Source organism: Hydra vulgaris, chromosome 02 (assembly GCF_038396675.1).
Source record: "Hydra vulgaris chromosome 02, alternate assembly HydraT2T_AEP".
Lineage (NCBI taxonomy): Eukaryota > Metazoa > Cnidaria > Hydrozoa > Anthoathecata > Hydridae > Hydra > Hydra vulgaris.
The window spans coordinates 48,942,305-48,968,163 of NC_088921.1; the positions used below are offsets into that span (position 1 = coordinate 48,942,305).

Here is a 25,859-nt window from a genome sequence, read left to right on the forward strand (position 1 = left end):
TTACATGCCTGATAACTTTTAAAAAAAAAATCAGGTAACTTAGATAACAGCCTGCTGCATACGCTGAGTTTGAGCACTTGTACACAAACTCAGCGTATGTAACAGGTTGGTAAACTACTACTACTACTACTACTACTACTACTACTACTACTACTACTACTACTACTACTACTACTACTACTACTACTACTACTACTACTACTACTACTACTACTACTACTACTACTACTACTACTACTACTACTACTACTACTACTACTAGTTAATTATTTATTTGATAATGTTAATTGATAATTATAAAAAAGGTGTTTATTAAATTGTGTTTTATTTTATATTGATTATTGATTGTAAACTGGATTCAGTTTTAAAATCATATTATGTCTTAAGCAGCAGAAAAAACTTACATTGAATCTTTTGAATTATTTGATTGGACAATGACGAATTATTAATGGGAAAATGTCATCTGTTGAAAATGCTAGAGCTATTTTCATCCTTTTATCGGCTTCAAATTTTAAAAACTCGACATTTTCTTACAATACAAGTCTAAAAACTGAAAATTTAGAACATAATGCCTCAGTTTATAACACCATCTTAATTTTTCTAACATGTATAGTTAGTGCACTGGCCACGTTTGGAAACTTGTTGGTTATTTACTTTTATTTTTTTAACAAAAGACTACAAACCGTCAGTAACTTTCCTTTACTTTCTCTTTCAGTGGCAGATTTGATTGTCGGACTTTATCCAATAAACGCAAACACGCTTGAAGCAGTTTTAGGGTATTGGCCTTTTACAAATTTGTTTTGTGAATTTACTTTAGTTTTAGATTACTTTTGCTGTCAGTCTTCAATTTATCATGTAATAATAATCAGCATTGACCGTTATTTATCAATTAAGCAACCTTTAAAATATCGAGGAGACAGAAGAAAATATGCTGTGAAATTAAGCATACTGCTCCTTTGGATAGTATCTTTCTTTTTATGGGCACCAACTATAACAATAAATAAGTACGTTTTTGGAAGATCATCCGAAAGGTTATGTTATAAAGGTTTTCTAAGATTTGATAAAATGAGCATTTACAGCTTTGAAACCTACATCCTTATAACGTCAGTTGGATTAGGGTATTTTATTGTTCTTCCTGTTGTTATCTTTATATATGTAAAAATATATTTTTTAATAAAAATTCAAAATAATATTATACTTACCGCACGTTGTTATGGCAACCGTTTACACAACCGTATTTTAATAACCGTATGCTCTACAGACGGCTCAAAAGCTGAAATTTCAAACGATATTAAACTCAAAAAAAAACGGAGCAATGAAAGTGTCAAGAGTTTGAAAACAAGTTATCCCTTACAACAAAAAGATCTTATAAGACATAAGAAATCGTTAAAAGTAATAGTACGTATACTATTGGTATTTGTTATAACCTGGTTTCCATATAGTCTGCAAATAGCGTTGCTTCTGTATTGCCGTAATTGTTTCAACAGACTTGCGTTTGATACTAGCAATGTTTTATCCTACTCTAACTCAGCAGTAAATCCATTTGTATATGCATTTGTGAGTCCAGAATTTCGGTCATCTTTTTATAAAAGAATTAAAAAAATATTTCGATTTTAGTTTTCACAAGATTTTTAACAAGATTTAAAGATGAAATATTAATTACTTTTTATACTAATTATTAATTAAAATTTTTCATTTTTACTTTTTATGTTTTAGAATTGTGTTAAAATATCTAGCCAGCATCGTTTTTTTTTGTTTTTTTTTTATAAAAAAGATGATATAATAAATAAATTAAACTAAATTGTTTTCTTTTGCAAAACTTTGTCTTCTTTCCGTTTAAACCATATATTTTCCACAAAATATATTAAGTTAAGAAATAAAAATTTTTTTTTTTTTACTTTATTGAATGAAATTGGCGCAGTAAGTGTACACATTGACTGAATTATTTAGCAATAAACTTAACGGGATAACACATCAACTGAACTTTATTTGCTATATAACAATATTTACAACAAAATTTTAATCTTAAGCAGCCGTGGCGCAGTAGTAATACACTTGCCTTAGAAACAAAGGATCCGTGGTTCAAACCTCACCTCTGGGCAAGTTTTGCGACATCGGTTTGGAAGGAAGCGTGAACTTCTGATTAAATGTTCATCGGCGGTGCTCTGTGATAAGACCGTAAGGACCCCAAGAAGGGGCACCTAAATAAAAAAGAAAATAAAAAAAGCTTGCAGGACTTCAAGAAAAAATTGTAATTACGATGCTCTTTACAATAAAAAGGTTCATTGTCTTTACAATATAACAATAATAATACAAGGTTAAAGCTATGGTTTTTTTAAAAAAAACGGAATGCTGAATTAAGTTGCATTTTAATAGCCTTCGAATTTATTGTTTCTATGTATATAGACCTTAAATATATAATCATTAAATATACCACAATTAAATACAGGGTCTTCAAATTTCAAATAAATTTTTCTAAATTTGCGCTATTTGTATTTTTTGTACTTAAATTAGGGTCATATTGGGTATTGGTCAATTAAGTCCATGTTGACCCATATTGGTACATGCACATTAATAATAATACAATTTGAATTCAAGATCTGATAGATTATTAAATAGAGAATGAAATAACATAATTATGATATTTCAATTATGGCAGTTTTTTTGTTGTAATTTTTGCTATTGAGCTACTTAAAATTAGAATTTTCTTAAATGTTGTAAATTTCTATATATTTAAAATGGTTTCTATATGTTGTTATTTAAAATGGTTATATGGTTTGCTGTTGTTATTTAAAATGGTTTCTATTTATTGTTATTTAAAATGGTTATATGGTTTGTTGTTGTTATTTAAAATGGTTTTTATTTATTGTTATTTAAAATAGTTATATGGTTTGTTGTTGTTATTTAAAATGGTTTCTATTTGTTGGCAGCTGTCAAGTATAAACATTGCGGTTAGTAAATGTGGAGAAATATACGATTGAACAACGCGTCTTCGTTGTTAAAAATTACTTTATGTTTAGTAAAAATTATGCAAAAGTTGGAAGAAAATTTCGTACAAAATATTATAAAAGAAATTGTCCAACAAATCAGTAACGGATCCAGCATTTTTTGGTGTTTGAGATTCAAAAATTATGACTATATAAAGTTTAAACCCCCTCAATTTAAGGGGTTACAAATTTTATATGGTCATAATTTTTGAACGCCAAGAGATAGCACTATAAAACTTAAAATTCATCGATGAATATAAGTCTAGTTTGGAATAGTACAAAATATATTTTATTAACTTGTTGCCACATTTGAGGTTGGGTGTGAAATTTTAGGGCTTTTTTTGTTCCCAGTCTCCAATCATCGTAATTTTTTGCAAATCATTATTATTTGACATAAATATAGACATAAAAAATGTTTGGAGTTTGCTCCATGTCTGGAAGCTAGCTATCTCAACCACGAAAAAATGCTGCATCTGTCACTGCAACAAACTCCACCATTTGAAATATTGCGAATATATTTGAGGAAACTGGTTCAATTGAAGATCAAAAAAAGTAAAATTTACTGTCGCAGTGGTTGTTCACTAAAAAATATCGCTGCTTTCACTAAATGTGTTAGTAAAGAGCTAAACTCATTAATTTGTCATCGTTCAAAGCAATTAGGCGTAAAACAAACCACTTTATTCAATATTTTGCATAAAAATTTTCACCTAAAAGCTAACAAAATACAGTTAACACAACAATCATTGCCAACTGATCTTGGATTACGCCGTGCATTTGTTAACTAGTTTTATTCAGCAAAAGAAAACTATGATTTTTTAACAAAGTGATCTTTACTGATGAATCTCGTTTTAAAATTGGTGAGTATATAAACCGACAAAATTGTCAAATCTGGCGTAAAGAAAATCCAGGAGTAATATTGGAAAAGCAACTGCATCAACAAAAAGAAACTGTTTGGTGTGGTTTTTGGTCTGGTGGATTGATTGTTCCATATTTCTTTGAAAACAAAACTGGACGCACCGTTACTGCGAATAGTGCTCATTATCGAACAATGATTAGTAACTTTTTGTTCGACGAATTAGAGCATATTGGTATGCAGAATATGGGGTTTCAACAAGATGTTAAAACATGTCATACAGCAACAGAAACAATCAATTCTTTAAATGAGAAATTTGGTGATCAAATAGTTTCTCAAAGAGGAACTGTTATATGGTCACTAATATCATGTGATCTAACAACATTAGATTTCTTTTAATGGGGTCTTTTGAAAAGTAAAGTTTACGCTAACCTTTCTCAAACCATTTAACCTTTGAAAAAAAACACAATCGAGAAAATACTCAAATTAAACCACAATTATGTCATCATGTTTTGAAATTTTTTACTAATTAATTGGAGGACTGCAAAAAGTTGTCACTTTTTTAAAATTTTTTTCCATTATTAACTGTCAAGTGTCTACTTTAATATTCAATTAAAAATACCTGCTTATTTTTAAAAAAAATGGGGTTTTATCAAAAAATAAAAAATTTAATTTAAAATTAAACACCCTTTACTTAACATACTTTCAAAATTAAACTCAAAATAAAACGGAAAAAAAAACTCAAAAATAAAACAAAAATTAAACTCACAATAAAACAAAAATTAAACTCACAATAAAACGAAAATTAAACTCACAATAAAACGAAAATTAAACTCACAATAAAACGAAAATTAAACTCACAATAAAACGAAAATTAAACTCACAATAAAACGAAAATTAAACTCACAATAAAACGAAAATTAAACTCACAATAAAACGAAAATTAAACTCACAATAAAACGAAAATTAAACTCACAATAAAACGAAAATTAAACTCACAATAAAACGAAAATTAAACTCACAATAAAACGAAAATTAAACTCACAATAAAACGAAAATTAAACTCACAATAAAACGAAAATTAAACTCACAATAAAACGAAAATTAAACTCACAATAAAACGAAAATTAAACTCACAATAAAACGAAAATTAAACTCACAATAAAACGAAAATTAAACTCACAATAAAACGAAAATTAAACTCACAATAAAACGAAAATTAAACTCACAATAAAACGAAAATTAAACTCACAATAAAACGAAAATTAAACTCACAATAAAACGAAAATTAAACTCACAATAAAACGAAAATAAATCAATGTGTAGCACAATAACTGAAAATATTTTTAAAAATCAATTATCTTTTTTGTTAAAAAAATCCCTTTTTTTTTTTGTGTAGATTGTTTTAAAAAATAGATTAATTGAGATAAAAAACTAAACTAGGTTATTTCATTTCATAAAGAAGGGTCACAATGAGTTATACAAAATTAATCATGTTTATTTTTTGCAAATAGGTCTTACTAGAATGCTATTTTTACGCATATTATATTTGTTTTAACTTTGTAACGGTATGCTAAAACCTTGAGGGACATAAGTTCTCTCTATTTTAATAATAAAGCACAAAACAATAAATACATTTCGTTGACAAACATTTAAGGCAAACATTCGTTAAAGACAAACATTCGTTAAGACAAACATTCGTTAAGAAAGGGATACTTGTGGGACACCATATGTTATGTTCATTCATGTTTGTGATAGGAATGTTTGGAATCTTTATTAAAAACAAATTGATTTCAGTTAGAGAGAACCAACTTAGAAATTTTAGACCTGAACACGGCGCACAAATGTTTTTAGTAAAATGTTATTATTCACTGTGTCAAAAGCCATTGACCTATTAATCAAACACCAAACGAAAAATTTAGATTTTTGAAGATTCATTAATGCAACGTGTTAGCTAAAGAACAACATGTTCAGTCGAGTGGCTTTTCTTAAAATAATGTAGTTTGTTATTAATTACTGAATCCATGAAATATGTTAAAGATTTTTTTTCATTATATAGGCATTTATCATACAAGTGTAATGATCTGTTATCAAATAATAACAACATATGTAATATGCAATAAAAAAAAAAATAGTCGTTTTATGATTTTGGTACATCTGCTTGAATATCACATATAAAGAAATAAAGTTATCGAGGTTATATTAATGCTTTTTAATTTTGTACAAAAAGTTAATTAAAAAAGGTTAATATGCAAAAAGATGATTTTGACATTGTTGCACATGTTAAAAAAAATGGAGACTGCTCAGACTGATAAAATCAAATCATTAGAAGACCAAATAATCAAAATTATGGAATAAACTGCCTACTTCAGTTGTTAAATTACTGTCCGTAAATATGTCTAAAGCGAATACAGACAAGCTATGTTTTGCAAATTATTTATATTTTTTAATTTGTTTTGTAAAACTTGTTATTGAGTCTGTCAAAGGGTGGGCTTGGCGTTGACCCTAAACAAAAAAGTTTGTTATTATTGTTATTATTATTATTATCATTACTACTTTTGTTATTATCATTATTGTTATTGTTATTAACTCACAAAGAAGTTAATTGTTAAATTAATATGTGTTCACTTTGTGATATATCATACATTTATAATTAAATTTAAACGAAATATAAAACGAATAATTTCATAAAAAAGTATAGATTAAAACTAAATATAGCAGAAATAGAGTTAAATATTGTATGGAACACCACCCACAAAACGAAATTACTAAAACAAAGTCTAAAAAACTATGCGTGCAAAGCAATTAACTTTTTAAATAGGTTAGTAAACCTGGCTTCAGTGATGAAAAGTATGATGGTCCAATATACCAATTTATAGGATTTCAATTAAAAAACCTAATTTATTTCACTTATTATTATTTATGTATAAATATAAGAGCGATCTCCCCAAACATTATTTCAGATATTTTCTTGGTATCATTTTCTGAAAAACATAATCTGGGTTCAAATACCGGTTACAACTATTACTTAGAGAAAACAAAATCTCAAGAGTCAAATTTACTATTTACGAACCGTGGTCCATCAATATGGAATCAATTCTAAAATAAAAGTATTAAAGATTTAAAAACTATATCAACGGCAAACTAAATTGCATCTTCTTAATTTTTAATCCATATACATATTTTATAGTTTATAGTATTTTACAAATGATATATATACATATATATATATATGTGTGTGTGTGTGTGTGTGTGTGTGTGTGTTTTAAGTTTTACATCGCTGAAATCCAAAGTTTCTAATAATTTTGACTCAATAGTTAATCTTACTATATTACTTAAACGACTATGGACCATTGTTGATTGGTGCATGTTCTTAACTCTTTAAAGAGTAGAGAATGATCTCTCAGCCTCGCAATTTGTTATGGGAATAGTTAGAAACAACCGATATGCTATTTAAACATTTGGAAATACATCAATAATATTGGTTTCAACAATCCAATTTAAAACATGCAGAGGAATCAATGTGTTTTCAGTCTCAGATTTATCTTTTTTATGCGAAAAAAAACCCGGAGGCTGCAACTTTAATAATGTTACAAATTGTTCTATTTCAAATATGAAACTATCTTCTAAATCATTTGAGTACACTCCTACAATTTTTTTCGCGCTAACTTGCAATTCCATGGTACTAATAGTTAACAGCTTCAATAGAAATCCAAATAACTTATTTACGTGGTTGTAACCATCACTTCTTATAGTTAATTGTGTCACAAGTTTGTTAATAATGACAAAAAATGTATTCACTGGAAACTTGTCGGATACGCTTAAAGAATCAACTTGGTTTTCTCCGTTGCTCAATTTTTTAATTACCTTTCTTTTGTTCTTATCCGAATAGTCTTTTTCAATAAACGAGCTAAGTTTTTTTGATTCATTCTCAAATCTCGTAAAGTCGTTTTGTAAGTTTTTTACAAAGTCAATTAGTGAAAGTAACATACTGCTTGCTGTATGCAAATCTAATTCAACTTTTTGAAGAAATTTGCTAACTGCATTAAACCTCTTAAGTATGTGATGCCAAAGTACAACCATGAATGCAAACTCTAGCTTAGTGATCTTATTTAATAAACACAAAGCTTCATGACGAGTATCAGATTTTTCTTCTGTATCCTCAGCTATATGACATAGCGCTGCATGAATCCCATCAAAATTTTCTACTAAACTTCTTTGAAGCATCTGATCTACATGACCATCGTGTATCTGATAGGCGCTTGAGTGTAGCACGATTTCCTTTCAATAAATTCCATCTATGTGTTGGAGCTACAAAAATGAATACAAACTCTGGAGAACGCCAAAATAGTTAATAGAATTGATGCACTCACTAACACTGCACTGCCCTACTAAATTTAAAGAATGTCCAGCGCAGGGGATATAAAAAGCTAATTCACTCCGCTCTTTTAAACGTGCTTGTAATCCAGAATATTTACCAGACATAGTGCTTGCATTATCGTATGCCTGTCCCCGACAATTGGTTATATCAATATCATATCTTTCCAGTAGATCTAAAATGTCAGTAATCAAAGATTTATCGTCGTGGCTTTTAATTTGTAGAAAACAAAAAAATCGTTCATTCACGTGGCCATTTAGATAATAACGAAATATCACAGAAAGTTGATCCACGTGAGAAATATCAGGAGTCAAATCTACGATAATTCCCCAGTATTTTGCTTTTTTTATTTCGGTAATAATGTGCGTTAAAACCTTTTGAGACATAATATCAATTAGCTCTTCACAAATAGTTTTAGACAAATAATTTAGATTACCTTTGCCTTTATTTGCAAAAGTGTCAATGTGTTGCTTTAAAACTGGATCAAATTGAGTCAACAGTTCTAACATGCCAAAGTAATTTCAGTTATTTGACGATTCTATAAACTTCCTTATGGCCTCAAAATGCTAAACTTCTTCCGGCTAAAAAACGAATAACCGCTACTATTCTATTTAAGATTGCAGACCAATAATTAAATTCCCTTTTAATCTGGCTTACCATATATTCATCGACATGAGTATTTTGTTTTATGAATAATATCCACTTAATCATACATTGAATATGTTCCTTGCTGTTTTCGTGGCCGAAAATAGTTTGTTTAGCTTTTTTCCAATTGTAAAAGCCACTTTTGACAAATACGTTGTCGTAATCGGTTGAAAACAACTTGCAAACATAACAAAATACACATCCAGTGGATTCAGAAAAAATTAACCATTTTCGGTCACACTTTTCGCCATTATTCATCACTTTTTGAAAATATTTAACTGAATAATATCTGTACTGGTTTTTGAGCATCCGCTTCGAAGATTCGAAATTAGAGTCTTTATTTTGAAAAAAAGCATTTTCGGAAGTATAGCTACCATTTTCTCTCTCCCTTTCTTCAATCTTCTTTTACAAGCTCTACTTTCATATTTTCTTAGCATTTTAATTATAACTGTATAACCTGAAAAGTGCTAAACTGTTCTTTTTTTCTCTTTCACGAATTTAGCACTTCAGCTATTAAATGCATTTACACAAGAACTCTTTTGTGCGGAAGTACAAAAGAATTGTAAAATTTCAATCGTTAATGCAATAATTTTCAATAACAATATAGTTATTCGGGTCATTTATAATTTTCCGAATGGAATTGTTTTTGTAGCAATTTGTACAAATGTTACATTCAATTATTGCTGTAAGGCGCTGCTACCAATCTAGTAATTTTTTTTTCGTAGAAGTAGTTGCGCTCCTTCTTTGTCAAAGACCGGAAAAAATATATAATGCAGAGTTTTTGTTGACAGTTATTTTATTTTTGTGCTTTTGTTTTCAGACAATTTAGTAAATTTAACTTTGGCTCTTTTAAGTTAATAAAAGATTTAATTTTCAGAGTTAATAAAAAATTATTTACTTTGAATCGGGGCCCCTAAAATTGTAAAGCCTGGGGCTATAGCCCCCCCCCCTAGCACCCCCTTTATCCGCCACTGTATATATATAATATATATATATATATATATATATATATATATATATATATATATATATATATATATATATATATATATATATATATGATGTATTATATCATTTGTAACATATCTTTATAACATATTTATAATCAAATTTAGTTTCTTTTTCTTTTTTTTTGCTTGTATTAATTTAATTAATCTTGTATTTTGTTTTATTAAACGATTTAAATTACTGTTTTATTACTCTTTTTGTTTTCATTCTTTGCACCAAATAAAAACGAGTTTTGTATTATTAAATTTTTGTTTTGTTTATATTAAAACGGTATTTAATAAAAGTATTCATGGTTTTTATTGTAAAAAACTTAGTTTCTTTTTATATGTGTTCTATGAAAAGGTTTTTATAACAAGGAGCTCTATGTGATAGATTGTGGCATTAAACTCATCATCTTTAACTTCTTCGAGTCCCTGACTAATCATAACAGTATATATATAACTAAAGTATAAAGGTTTTTTTTAAAATGTTTGTATTTATGATGTTTTCATGTTTTTTATATTTTATTTAGACTGATATATGAATGTTTAACAAAATTTTCGAATAACTTAAAGCCAACTCTCAAGTGACCTGTTTTTAATTGCAATAAAATTTTTAATTACAATTAAATTAGCATAAACAAAAATGTTTTATGAAAGAATATGTAATAATTGTGCTAATTCAGATCTGTTTTAAACATTTGTCTTAAAGTTTAAGTAAAGCACTCTAAATGGATGTTAAAGTTTATTAGTTAATAAACTTAACATTTACCATCTTTTCAACGGTCTGTTATGATTAAACTCCTTTTCAAAGTAATCTATAAAACAGCCGGGCTTGCCGATATAATGCAAAGCTATTTTAAACTTAAGCCATGCCAAAACTCATTAGCACCTACTGATCTCTGACCCTAACCATATGCTTTTTTTTCTATACCAATGTGTAAGTTGATGTATGTACATTTAATTTTTATTAGTCAGTAAGGTGGGTTGAAATTATAAAAAAATAAAGTTACAAACCTATAATTGGCAGGAGGTGGAGTAGTTGCTCCATAGTAGCATTAATAAAAACAAAGTAGTAACGTTTTTGAAATATTAACCAACACTTTTGAAGTAACAATACTTATTTATTAAAATGAAACAAATGCTTCATTTTAAAAAACAAGCATTGTTTAATTAGTTGCTTAAAATAGTAACTAAATCTATCAACCTATATAAATCTAGGTTCCCAATCGTCTAGAAATGCTTAATACACAAGTACACATGCTAGTAAAAAATCTTATTGTCAAACGTATTTATTTTGTTACCATATGTGTAGCAACCATAACATTTTCTTGAATGTTATGGTTGCTACACATTTCCGTAGGATAATTATTAATGTTTTGCAAAGTTCTATTTGCACAACCATTAAATATATTGGTATATTGAGGAGATATATTGAGGAGGATATTGGCAGATGTTTTTAATGTTCTACTAGTCATAAATAAAATAATTTTATAATCAGTTTTTACTGTACGCAGGTAGATCCTATTAAGAAGCTTAATGCAAGGTCTCAAGCCTTATCTAATAAATATTGCACTAATCTTATAAAATCACTGGGAGCTGGCGCAACCATAAAGTTGTAAGTCATTTTTACTCATTAAACTTTCAAACTGTTATTCAAGCTTTTTTTTTTTTTAAATTAATAACCATACAAACATTCAATCCATTTATATTTGTGCATATCTTTTAAAGATGTTTATTTGGATGCGATGAATCGGTCATTGAATGCTTTAATTTAGAATCATTGCGTTTTCTAATTAGGAAAAATGCTTTAATTATTTTCAAAGAAGAAATGCAGATAATCAATGAGCAAAAAAGAAATGCAGACTATTAACGAGCCCTGTTTAGGGAAGAAGCCATGTAGAGGAATGAAGCTAAGTAAAAGGTAATATTTATATTTCCTTTAACTTTTATAGAAATAGCATAGCTTTAGAACCCTGCAAATCGATTCGCGAATCAAGTGTCTCTTCGATTCGAGAATCGATTCAAAAAATTTTTTTGAACCACTATTTATTTTGTGAGTGTTTGTTTTTTCAGATATTTAACGCTAAGATCCTATTAAAATGTTTTTATTTATCTCAACCAGAGTAAAGTAATTGTAAACGAAAGTAACTATTACTTTACACTGCTTCAAAACAACCGTTAAAAAATTAATTCAGGCAACAAAAAAAAAAATTTTTTAAAGTTTTTTTTTTTGAAAAAAAAATACTTGGATTTCCCCATATTGCTGATTCGATTTAATTCGATTCGTAAATCAAGACCCGTATAGATTCGAGATTCGATTTGAAACTGAAAATGCCAATTCGCTGGGTCTAAAGTAAAGTCTATGTATTTTGTAAATGTTTGCCCTGACACTCCATTTTAATATTATTTTTTTGCATTTTCTATTTATTTTTTTTTATAGGCGCAATCAAGGAAACTTCCCTACCTCCTCCTGTCTTAACTAGATCACCTTTCTAGACGAACAGCTATAAGCAAAACCTTAGATGGTTTTGTTTCAAAGTATGTTATATATAATTTACGTTGAAAACTTAGAAAATAACTTTTTCGTTTTCCTATGTATTAGTTAAGTACCTGTGTTTAAAAAAGCTACCACAACACTTATAAAAAAAATAATAAGTGTCGAATACTGGAGAACAAAAACGTTGATCTTAAGATGTTTTCCAGTGTTCGATGGCTATAACATTTTATGTTTATTACTTAATTTATTATTTTATATTAAACTTTATTATTTATATACACATTTTGGGGGTTATAACTTCTATATTTATTTTTGGACGTCATTTACTCTACGTCATTACTCTAAGTGTTTTGTAAAGAGTAACTATCCCTTATTACGATAAAACTTTAAAAACAATTATTTATGAAATAACGAGTGAGAAATTATTATTTATATAAGTTTAGGTAAAAAAACCATCGACGACCTGGTGGTTTACCTTAAGTTCCATAAATTTAATTTAGAAAATTTTTAAACTATTTTGTAAAGTTAAAAAAAAACATGGTGCATCAGTGATCTGCAGTAGCAGGCTACTCATAACCTCTGAATGCTTACAGTCCAATATACATTACATCCAATACAATCCAATACATGTATGCTCTTATTCAATACAGCGTAACACTTACAGTAGCTGTCTACACATAATCTCTGAATGCTAACAGTACCATAACCTATGAATGCTTACAGCAACTGTGACTCTCATTAATGCCAATAACTCCATTTTATTTTATGTTTACAGTAACATTTGCACTTTATTTCAAGTAGCAAACAAGGAATTGGAACAAATATCTGGTTTAATGCCAACAGTCCTTAAACGTTAATAAAACTGAATTTCTCTTATTTTATTCTAAACAAAAGTTTTAATACACTCCTGCATGTTTGTTAATTTTCTTTATAAACTATACCGAAGTTAAGCAATTTTTTACAAATCAATTATTTGGTATTTTAGCGAATAAAACTAATGTTGGAGAAATCAGTTTAAATTTATTAGCAATATAATCACAACAAATTTTGGTTTTTTATATAAAATCCGTCAAAACTTAGATAACACCACATTAACTTTACTAAACTTTTTTTTGATAAGCAGTTAAGGTATGTTAAGGCATGAGCAGCCGTGGCGCAGTGGTTAGCGTTCTGGCTCCCAGAGGTCCGAGGTTTGACGCCGGCTCTAGCCCAATAAGCGACATTAGTAAGAAAGGAAGCGTGAACTTCTAGTTAAATGCTCTCCCGTGGTGCTCCGTGATAAGATCGTTAGGACCTCTGGGAGCACCTAAAATAAGGTAATTCTTTTTTGAGAAGTACAAAAAAATCTTAAATTAAATGTCTCAACAAGCAACACAAAAATGCAGCTCAAATTAACTATTTTAGAAATCGTTTTACTAATGTTAAACCTCTTCTACACAGCATAATAATTCTTGATGCTTATCAAATAAATATTTTCAAAATCATGCATATATTTAATTATATGCATGATTTTGAAAACATTTTTTTGATAAATTTTAGTTTATACATAAATTGTATAATTTATGTTTCAACATTAGTTGAAATAAAAATTTCAAAATTATGAGAAAATATTTTTTGTAAAATATCAAGTTTATATAAGACGCGATCTACAAGAAGATTTAAAAAACCTATTGGTAAATTTACAAGATTCTCTACTTTCTACCGTGTTCAACTTCTTCCTACCGTGTTACGATATTCTGGAACCATCATGTAAGTCTCAGTTATAAAAACTTGTAGTCATTTCAGTTGCATGTCAGTTCAGCTTAAAACTTTTAATTTTTTGTTATTTTTCAAAGAAATGTTTCATTAAAGAATTGATGGTATATTATTTACATATTTATAAACACATAACTATTGTTGAAAAAATAAAAGAATTTGAGGTTCATGTTAGGATACATTTTTGTACCTGAATAAACTTTTTTTGACAGATAAATGCTGTTTATTAAAAATTGTTCATAAAGAGAACTGCCATAAGTGCTTAAACTCGTATAAGCCTGTTTCTTTTTATTAACGTCTCTCATATGAACAAAATAGAAAATTAAAATTTTCTATTTTGTTCCTTTATACCTTTTTCATATGAACAAAATAGAAAATTAAAATTTTAACTTTGTTTACCAACAATCCGAATCCAAAGCAACTTAGCATACCACCAACTTAGCAGCAGTTTTACAGAATACCAGCAGTTCAGCTGATAAGAGTTTCCACCGAATTGGAGCAAAACCATATAACATTAAATATTTTTATGTAAAAAATTTTATGTTTTTACAATACCAGTTCAAATTATTTTTGCGTTGTATTACGTTCAGTATTTCCACTTTGCATGATTTATCACGTTTTGTAAGATTTTTCGACCTCTTTTTTTAAAAATTATGATTTTTGATTTTATGTAAGATTTCATTATTTTTGTAAGGTTTTTCTGTTTTTACTTGATACAAAAATATTTCTCACGAATTTATGAGTTAACTGTATAAATCTATTTTACTATAATGTATTTGGTCAAATAACATTGTACACGCTAATTGTCACGTCAATAAATTATAGTTCGGGGTTGTCCATAAAGTACGTTTGCTTTTTATATCAACCCAGCTCACCCTGTATTTTGCTGTATCTATCCAACATTTTATGGTATTTTTTTTAATTTAGTGTCTCGTTACTTTTATAACTGACCACCTGCCCCTCATCTCATATACGCAATTTGCAGACCCCATCTATTCGATCCGAGCGTACGCACTCTACGTGCGATCCCTTAGTTATTGTGTACTAACTTTTGTGTACGTTTTAATGACTATTGTAGTTATTAAGAGTTATCAAGAAAGAATCTTACTATATAAAATACTTCGCGTTCGTTTTAATAATGATTTTAATCATCGTCAAGACTTTGTATATATAATGCTTGTGAGATAAAATAGATCAATTCAAAATCTCAAACATTAATCAACACGATATGAACACAATAATATGCAACAACTAGATGACAACATAATCAATGACACAGTAGAGTTGTTAACAAGGCCAAAAATAGTAAGGGCAAGGCCAAGGCCAAACGTTACAAGGCCAAGGCCAAGACCAAGGCCAAAAGTTACAAGGCTAAGGACAAGGCCGAGGCCAAAAGTTTTAAGATCAAGGCCAAGATTAAGAAATTCAAGACCAAGGCCAAACGCAAACATTTTCAAGACCAAAGATTACGATTTTTGTCTTAGGCTAAGACTAATTATTAACAAAACTGAAAGTAGCAAGTGCGGTGACGATAAAACTCTATTTTGCAAAAATAGACCAAGGCTATGCGCAGAATGTAACAAAGTCAATAAGAAAATATGTATTTTTTTTAAGGCCAAGGCCCATACAATTAAGACCTAGGAAAAAATTTTCAAGGCTTAGACCAAGGCCAACAGTTTCAAGGCTAAGGCCTCAATTTTTGGTCTTGAGGCAAGGCCAAGGCCAAGGACTAATAACTCTGTGACACAGTCTAATTCTGATTTCAACTTGGCTGATAATATATGTAAAAACTTTGATGAGCCAGCATCAATAAAAATGAAAAAGGTAAAATATGAAATTATTAGTTTTTTCTTTTTGATTAATCATGCATAGTAGTTACAATTTGTAGTCTCAAAAGGAAAAGGTTTTTGGCTCTTCTTAATCTATAAATTGGAAATATAATAAGCAACTCGAATCTATTCTAGTAAGTTCTATTAGTTTTTTTATAGTTTTTCGGGTCTTCCAAATGAAAAAAACAAAAACTGAGATGGAAGCAAGACAACAGTTCTAAAAAGCCAAAACGTAAACATTCAAAACTTTGGCCCAGCTACAGTGCGAGTGATCTAAGTTTTTTAGAAACAGACGCATTTTGCGTAAAAACCGAATATGCTCTAAGGGCAAAGATGGCGGAATATTTGTGGAGCAAAGTCATTTTTATTAAGACAGTTTTTGATGTTCCGAGATTTCCTAAATTGCGTGTCTGCGTTGGACTTTTATTTTCTCTTTCTGTAAACAATGCTACAGCTGAAAGAGAGTTTAGTCTATTTAGGCTCATAAAAACAGTTAAAAGAAACTAATTAGAAAGCTTAACAATTTCGAGTCTATTGTTAGTGAAACATAGTTTAAAAAAAAACTCCACTGCCCATGACATTGAGTTGCCTGAGAACCTTTCTAAAAAGTCAAATCAAATACTCTAGTAGGGTTTACACCTAATAGATTTGTAAAAGATTGAAATGATTGTAAATGATTAAAGGAGATGACTCTATGGTTGAACTTTTAACCGGAAATATAATTTTGCATAATATTAGGCAAAAAGTGTGCGATTTAAAACAAAATGGAAGGTTTTAATTTTTTTTGTTTTTTCAAGACATTTTGTAAGATTTTTATAACTTGATAAGTTTGAAAACTAGGTTAAATAAAATGGAAACTTCGCAATTTTGATTTTTCAAGCGTGGAAGCTTTAGTACGAATGTAATACAACAACAAAAAAAGCAATATAATATAAGATATACAATATAGTACAATGGATATAAAAAGCGAGAAAATTCTAACGCTGTGGGGTTAGAATTTTCATGTTATATATAAAACATAACATATATTATTTTTAATTTAGTTTTTTTTTTCTTCCATCTTTGCTAAAAAATAACAAACATTTGCGTATAAAAAATTGTGGGCAAAGCTTGTACTTAAAAAAACAACCCGAATCCAACATTAACTGCGACTACTGTTTGTACACTTAAAAATCAATTAAAATCACTTTGTTAAAAAGTGGACGTTTAATTAAAAATACTCATAGTTAAGATAATTTAAAATTTGTTTTTAAAGCATCATGTTATGTGATAAAGTATAAGGTAAGAATACGACTTTGATATATATTGACATTTTGTTAATATAAATCTTAATACATATCAAAGAATACAAGTTTGATATGCATTAACTGTTTGTTAATACAGCTTTGTGATTTTTGAAATATTTAGAGCATTTGAAGTAAAGTATTTAAAAACAACTTCATCTTAGTTTTGAATTTTTTTAAAAATCTAAGACGTAATGTTAGTTCATAAATAAAAAAAAGCTTCATAAATGTTTATAACTATTTTTGTTTCTTATTTTTTGAGTGTCAAGACAGTTAGAGAACCACTGTATTCTCACAAACTCATTTACTCAAACTCAAAAGCATTTTTGACAAAAAAAAAACTAAATATTTATTTCATATATAAACATTTATAGGAGTACTGTTTTTGGAATAGGATGTTTTGGGTGAAATAGGGAATCTAAGGTGGAATGAAAATCCAGGGTAAAATGACATTTTTGGAAATATACTTTACTATAGGTTCAAAAAGTTACAGTTTCTCTATAAATTTTTAAACATTAAATTTATTTGAAGTTAAATAATCATAAAGGTCTAACAATAATAACAATAAAAAAATTGCTTCATAGATAAGTTACAAATGAAGCCCTAAATATAAAAATAAATATTTGATAATTATACAAAGGTAGTGATTTTTGATGATTTTTGGAAAAATATAATGACAATAATTATAATAAAAATATAATAATTACGTTGTTAAGCTGTTTAAGATATTCCTTAAACTGCGGCTATAACCATTAAAAAATTGTCCACTCTATCAAAATAATTTTTTACAACTAAAAAATTCAATCTTTTTTAGAGCAGGGTGAGACTGGCACTGAAGGGCCCGGGGTGAGACATAGCTAGGGCCATTATGGTAGCAAGAAATTTATCAAAAATAAGTTAAACCTTTAATCACATAGTTTATATATAACCCCCTCCCCCTCCCCTCATTCCCTCCTTCCCCCTCCCATCCTCCTTGTCACAAAAACACATAAGAAGCAAGTTTTGTATGAGTTATAACAAACCACCAACCACACCCTCCTCCTTATAGCGTGACGTAATTTATAAAATTTAAAAGCATAAACCCATGTGCAAGGTTTGAAAGTTATAGTAATTCTAAATTGCAGCGTCGCACCACTTTATTTTCTGCACATTATTGTCATGCTAAAATGGATTTATGGTTATGGTAACCAAGTACGATTTGTGATTTATTGTTTAAAGAACATAGCCATTAACACAAAACCAAAAATCGAGAATTTTAATTTTAGTTTTATAACATAACGTTATATATTTTATTTTATTATAACATAAATTTTTCTAAATTGTATACAAAAAAATTAAAAAAAAATTTTTTTTGTCTTGAAAAATGAGAAATTTTTTAAATTACCTCTTTTACCCTATTTAAAGCTAAACTCCAATATATATATACATTTTTTATAAATACAAAAAACTGAAACATGTTAACTAAGAAAGAATATTTAAAATAATAAAATTTCCAGCCCCATTAAGTGTTGCTGGTTGGTAAGCACTGGCTTCTTATGAGCCAGTGCTTGTTTTTATAATTATTATTACGTTCTAAATATCTTAATAAAACAATCGTCGTAAGGAGGGAGGCCCAAAAGTAATTTTCCACCAACACATATTTATTATCTTTGTTTTCTTATAAACACCAGATTTGTACTAATTTATGTTATTTATGTTAATTATTTATGCTATTATACTGCTCTTGCTTTTTTATATATCTATTAACTACAATCTGAGCCCATTCTACAAATTAAATAAGGGGGGGGGGGGTATATCCTAAAAAAGTACCGACTAGCTTCTTAAACAAAAATTTAACCGACTGAATTGTGTCAAAAAACCGACTATAACTAGAAAATAACCTTATTCGCGAGGCCCCTTCCCCCCACACACCCCTTCCTCCGTAAAATCGCCTCTGACTAAAATGAAATTAAACACCATTGCAGCGGAGAAAAAGAAAAAACATACTTTATGCTAAAGACATAATGGTTCTCCTGAAATCTGAAATGACTTATTAAATCGGTTTCAACGTTATTAAAAATTAACTAAAAATATTTTATTTTTGATACATTTCAATTAAAAATGCATCAATATAGTTATGCGGCATTTATAAATGCATTCAACAAAAGTCAAATATTTTTTTATAACTGTTATTATCTCCATTATAATCTACTTTTAAGAGAAACTTTTATTATTATTTTTTTACTTTTATTAGCAAATATTATTTTTTGCAGAACCAAATGCTAAATTTTGGAAATATGTTGATTCAAATTTTGACGTTACTTTACTGCCTAAAATTAGGCATCTCTCAAGGTTAGTATTTGTCCAGATTTATAGTTCCTTTTTTTTTATTAAAAATTTAAAATCAAAGAATTTAAAAATGGTTATTATTTCAAAATGTCTTTTTTCTATTTATTTGAGTAGCTTATCTAAAACAACCATGTTGATAGCTTCAAAGCTTCGATATGTAGCGATCGAATAAACACTTGCTGTTATGTTTTAGTTAGCTACATTAAAATAATAATATTATCACTAGAAATTTTCGGATAAATACATGCACTATCTTGTTTAGGTTTATTATCATGTTTGCGACGTGATAACAGCTTAAAAATGATATCAACGTATAAATTACGTTAATAAGATTTAAAAAAAACCAATTTGCGTTTTAAAATACAGTTTCGTTTATACCCATTTTTAAGTTTTTTTGTTGAGTTGTTATGTGAAAAGCTATCTTGCCCCATTTTCTTTTAAAAAAATGGGGCAAGATGGTTAAGAAGTACGTGTAAAAACTAAGTTTTTAAAAAATTAAAAAAACTTTGATAAACTTGACATTTTAACGATAGACATGCTTTCAGTCGCTGGTTTGAGACTATGGATGAGGGTCGTTGAACTCAATACTATGGGGTCCTTTTTTTTCACATGCTGCCGCATTTTTTCCATTAAATGTGAACTTTCTTTTACATTTTGTTAACGTGACATAAAAAGTGATAAAGTTCGAAATTCAACCAGTGGTATTAAAATCATAAGTATAGGATCAATAATGCTTGGATCAATAATGTTGTCTTCCTATAAAAACGGATTGTTTAAAAAATTTCTACAGATGTTTATGAAAGAGCTTATTCTGAAGTTTATTTTTCAAGTTTTGTTTTTTAAAAACTAATTTTTTTATTCTTACTCAAATGTCACGCGACTTTTCTAACTCTTATATAATACTGTTGCCCTTTATTTTCTTTTAGTGTAGTTGGTTCGATATTATTATTATATATATATATTTTTTAATGTAGTAGTTCATTAATGTGATTATTGGGCGCAAATGATCTAAATAAAAATTTTGATTTTAATTTCTAAACAAGCCTGGATAAAAGTGTTTTAAAGGACTCTTACAAAGTTGTTAAGATCACTTACAAATTTTGTAAGGACTTTTACAAAGTTGTTTTGATTGGTTTCATTTTAATCATGCATTTTCTTAATCTTTAGCATCACCGTGAGCCTCATCTGTCATCATATCTGATATCATCTCATCTGTAGTTTCATTACTTGTGGTGTTCGATTATGCTGGTAGAATGAGCACAAGATTTTCAGCATCATGCAAGAGTGTTCTTTAAGCTGACGGTCAGTCTGGATACATATTAGTTTCTTTTTTCTTCTTAGTGAATCTTGCAATGTCGGTCTTGCAGAATTAAGAAGAGAATCCATTACTTTCCAAGAGGCATAAGCAACGAATGTACTCAGTATTAGATTTTTCTATATAGGTATGTTGTCGTCATAACATACCTATATAGAAAAAAGTTAAACTTTTCTTTTTTTTTCAGATTAAATATTTTGCAGTAAGTATGAGGAATCCAACGCTATTGCTAATCCAACGAACCTGGTCATCAAGTTTGATGCCGAATTAGATTTAATATACAACTTTAAATTGCTAGGCTAAATTTTTTAACAAAAACCGTTCAGATGATTAACTCTTGTTTTAATTAATAAAAAAAAACTGTATTAAATATTTTTAGTAATCCGAATGAAAAACACGACAAACAATTTTATGACATAGCACATATATCAACAAATCTAATGAGATGAGTTTTTCTCATTCGATTTGTTGATATATGTGCTATGTCATAAAACTGTGATAAAAGGTGATAGAATAACTCTTTTTTCAGACAACAAGCTTTGTTCGTGTTAGCAAAAAATATTTAAGCAAAAAAAAGTTTTAGTTGTTGTTGAGTAGTGTTATTTGTTGTTGTCGTCGTTGTTGTTATTTTTTAACTTATTTTCAGTATTATCAGTTTTAAATTGTTTTTATTGTTACTTCGATATTTCTTTAACTTATTTATCATTTATAAATTTTCAGTTTGCATCATAAACAAAGTTCATTACCCGGTGGGAGATTTTATAAACTTTTGTAGAAAATGTACATGCCACAATGACGGATCATGGGTGTGCCGTGCACAGTGTCGTTCTTCTATAAAAACATGTCCCTACGGTCAGGCTCTAAAACAAGTTGATGTCGAAGTATTGAAAGGATGTTTCTGTCGAAAATCGATTTGCGCCGACATAAGTAAGTTGTTTTATCGATTTGAGAATATTCTGTGCTTATATATATAATATTCAAAAAATAGTTCTATTTAATTTAATATAACATTAAAAAAAAATATTTATTCTTAATCAATATTTCAAGCAGTATATCTGAATTTAAAGCAGGCAAAAAAGAAATAGCCCAGTTGCATAAAAATGTTACTCGAAAAAGGCTTATTCATCTTGATTAGGTACCTTTAAATAAAAATAAAAAAATTTTGTCACTAAATCTATTAGGTTTTATGATGATTTTTTATACCAAATTTTATAATCTATGAATAACTAACAGTAAATGATATGCAACTTAATATTTTATATATTAAATATTATAAATATTAAAGATATGTAACTTAGATATTCAATGGTGAAATAAAGTATATATAGTGTACATTGAAACAAAAATATAGTAGAAATTAAAAACAATATCGCATAAATATACAAAATCTATTTTTTAAATATGTTTTACCTTATTTTAAATTTCAAAGAATAATTTTTAGCGTTTAGTAATCATGACCATTTTTAAGTTTAAACTTTTAGCATTATAGAAATATTTACACATTTTACTCACCCGCAAATCATCGAGAGGGGAATCACGGACAATTTTTAGTTGTGGGAGATGTGTTACCCCGCAAAGAAGACTACTCTCAACTTATATTTGGGTTTTAAGGAACATTGTCGACTAAAAGGCATTTAACGCATTTCAAGCAGCAGATTTTCAGTTTTGATGACCGTTTTTATTTTTTTTAGAAAACAGTCAGCAGTTTTTAAAGATTCGTTTCAAAATTTAACATTTTTAAAATACTTTTACGTTTTCAATTTTTTATGTTATTTATAGTGATTTGTGATAATACTTGTTGTGAAAATAAAAAAAGCTTTAAAAATCATAGTTATTGTACATGTCAATTTAATTACGCACAAGCATACATAAATTAACTTGTAAAGATAGACTTAAGTTAGTGTAAATACATTTAACGACTGGTTTGGCAGGTTTGACCGGTTTAACTAGGGCTGATTCAACTAATTCAATACTAATAATGTTCAAATAAAAAAGATAATAACTTTTTGAAAAAAAATAGGTAAAACAAAACAAAAGAAAAAGCATAAATAAAAATTAAGCGATAACAAAAACAAATGTTTTTATACTTGTATATTGTGTGAGTTTTTTTTTTTTTTTTTAATTTTCTTTTTATTGTTATTATTATTATTATTACTATTATTTATAGCAGAATTTAAAAGATCCCAGAATTTTGCATGCTTTATATCTGTTTATAAAATTCTTAATTAGAATAGATTCTTAATCAGTCATTAAAAAATAAAAATAAATACAAATCTGAAGTACAGCCTAACGTTTTTTCAATAATCAAAAAACTTCATCTTCATGAACGCAATGCAAACTTTATGTGTTGTGATAAACTTACACTCATTCATAGTTTAAAGTTAGGAATTACTCATTAATTATTAATAATTTGTTGTCAATTTATTTTAGTGTGCGATGTTCGTGGAAAAAGTTACCCTCCTGGTCCATTCATAAGCAACTGCCAAAAGTGCAACTGTAATAAAGATGGATCGTGGAACTGTAAATCTCAATGTTCATTTGAATCTATCAAATGCCCTTTAGGAAAAAAAGTAACACAAGTATCAACAGAAGTTTCAAATGGGTGTTTTTGTAATAAATTTGCGTGTGCTACTAATCAAGATACAGGTAAAAATAAATTTGTTGTTTATAAAGGAAAACTTTTACGTTTCTGAATAACGTTGTTATATAATCAAAGTTTTGATAGGTTTGGTGATGTTGATATTGTCAAATCAATATTTAATGTTGTTGAACCATCATTATTTCACATTTTCGATCTCTCAGTTAAAATTTTTCTTATTTTGCTGAAGTGTCTTTTTTTAAATTAGTAAGGGCGAGTTAAGGATTTTATGTTTCTTGAACTAACTTAGTAACTTCCAGATAAGTTCTTCCTGACAATAATTTCCAGATAGTAACTTCCAGATAATTTCTTCCTGACAATAATTTCCAGATAGCAATTTCCAGATAAATTCTCCAATTCTTTGTATGTTTATACTCATATAAGAATGTTTTGCCAAAAATTGCAATAACTAATAAATTAGGCGTTTCCAGCCAAAACGTGAGGAAAACAGTTTCAAAACATCGATTATAATATCTTTAACTTTGATAAAAATTTGTACGTGGATTTAAATTTTCATTAACATATCAAACATGATATGTAAACGAAGTTCCCGCGTTTTGAGGTTGTAAATTTTACAAAGTAATAACTTTTAAAGGCCAAATTATTTTTTTATGAAACTTAAGATGTATTCATATAATAAATTTTAGCTTTATCAAAGAAAATTTTTTATAGAAAAGTAAATTCTCCCACATTTTATGTGGGTGTGTCTTTTGCCCAAGGCTCAAGTCTGCGCAATTTGGGCAAAATATTTTTGTGACATGAGTATGAACATAAAATGTTTGGAGCTGACATGATAACTTACATGGAACTTACACGAAAGTTACTTTTTAAATTTTTCACTGATTTTATTTTTTATTTGTTTTAATTTTAGAGTGTAATGTTAATGGAGTCAATTATCCTCATGGAAAGTTCATTGCATTATGCAGAAACTGCATTTGTAATCAAAATGGATCATGGAGCTGTTTTTCATTGTGTCCAATTTATAAAGTACAATGCAAAAAAAATCAATCCATAAGTTACGTTCGTAAAGAGGTGATTCCAGGTTGTTATTGCGAGAAACCGAATTGTGTAAATAACAATTGACGTTTTTTATTTTCAACTTCTAAAATATTAATTCTAAATACAACTTAAACTCTTTAAACTTCTTGTTATCAGTTTTAAAAACGCTACATTTTAGAACGCTACATTTACGCTACTGTGGGAAATATATTGAAATAGAGAGTAATCGAAAAAAATCATTTTTTTAGAAATCTATGAAATTTTTATATTTATATGACGATTTAATTAGTTGAAATGTTGATGATTAGTAAGATTGACTTGTCAAAAAAAATATAAAAATAAACAATTTTTTTATTTAAAATTATTCGATATATGAAGTTTTCAATAAAATTTTATGATCTAGTTCTAGTATCAACTAGTTATTTTGTTTTGTTTTTTAAATATAAATTTAAACTTTCTCCTATATAAAATAATATAACGGTTTACTATACAAAAAAATATAACAGTTTACTATACAATAAAAGAAATAGAAATTTAAAACAATTTACAAAATAATTTAAAACTTTATAAAATAAGGTAAATACACTTTAAAAAAATACGTATTTTTTTTGGGTAAATAAAAACACATGATGTTTTAATTAAGTATTTCGATTTCAAGCGAAAAATACGACTTAAAACTCGTATTTTAAAATATCAAATAAACTCAAAAGGGGAAATTAGAGGCAACGTATATAGTTCTAATAGATTACAGACAGATTGCATTTACTAGCTCAAGCACTCGATATAGGTTCTCGTAGGTTTCCTAACTTATCTGACACTTTTTGTAAAAGTAGGACAAGTTAATTTTTAAACTTAGTTTTTAATTTTTAAACAAGTTATTTTTTTGTGTACAAAATAAAAAGAACAAACAGTGTGTAAGGTATTCTCCAGCCGTTGAACGTGTGTACACTGCCTATATAATTAGTCTTGTTTACAATAAATTATTATAATTATTATAATTATTACAACTAAAATTATTTAGTCGTTAATATTAAGTAATTGAGCTAAAAGTAGTTAGTCTACATATAATAAGTTATTTTATGTAAGACTTAATATAAATATGACTTACTTTTACACATTAAAAATATGGTAATTGTGTGCGTAGAGTAGAGTGGGAATAGTTTAGCATAGCGGCAAGTTGGGCAGTTAAATTATCTGGAAAATTACGCATCGAATGGATAAAAGTTAGGAAATTAAAATGGCAACACAATCCGGTTGTTGGACGGTAGTCATAAAAGATGCACAGGATATTTTTATTATTTCGAAGCAAAAAAGTGAAGAAAATAATAATTGCTGTTTTTCACCTAAAGGCTTATAAATTGAC

At 27.9% G+C, this 25,859-nt stretch overlaps 2 protein-coding genes across 3 annotated transcripts; both read left to right on the forward strand.

Annotated features, from left to right (window-relative positions):
* The first annotated feature begins 384 nt into the window (after nt 1-384).
* LOC136076535 (muscarinic acetylcholine receptor M3-like) lies at nt 385-1,723 on the forward strand. Its single transcript, XM_065789875.1, has one exon. It carries the CDS (start codon nt 457-459, stop codon nt 1,615-1,617), a length of 1,161 nt encoding a protein of 386 aa, XP_065645947.1. The 5' UTR covers nt 385-456; the 3' UTR covers nt 1,618-1,723.
* A 15,395-nt stretch (nt 1,724-17,118) lies between these two features.
* Nucleotides 17,119-24,638, forward strand: LOC105843296 (laminin-like protein epi-1). Of its 2 annotated transcripts, XM_065791215.1 has the most exons (5): nt 17,119-17,214; nt 19,469-19,547; nt 21,580-21,786; nt 23,290-23,505; nt 24,369-24,638. In XM_065791215.1, exons 2-5 carry the CDS (start codon nt 19,475-19,477, stop codon nt 24,578-24,580), a joined length of 708 nt encoding a protein of 235 aa, XP_065647287.1. In that variant the 5' UTR covers nt 17,119-17,214; nt 19,469-19,474; the 3' UTR covers nt 24,581-24,638. The 2 variants fall into 2 exon arrangements, with proteins under 2 accessions (XP_065647287.1, XP_065647288.1); XM_065791216.1 differs by lacking the exon at nt 21,580-21,786.
* The last annotated feature ends 1,221 nt before the right edge of the window (nt 24,639-25,859 follow it).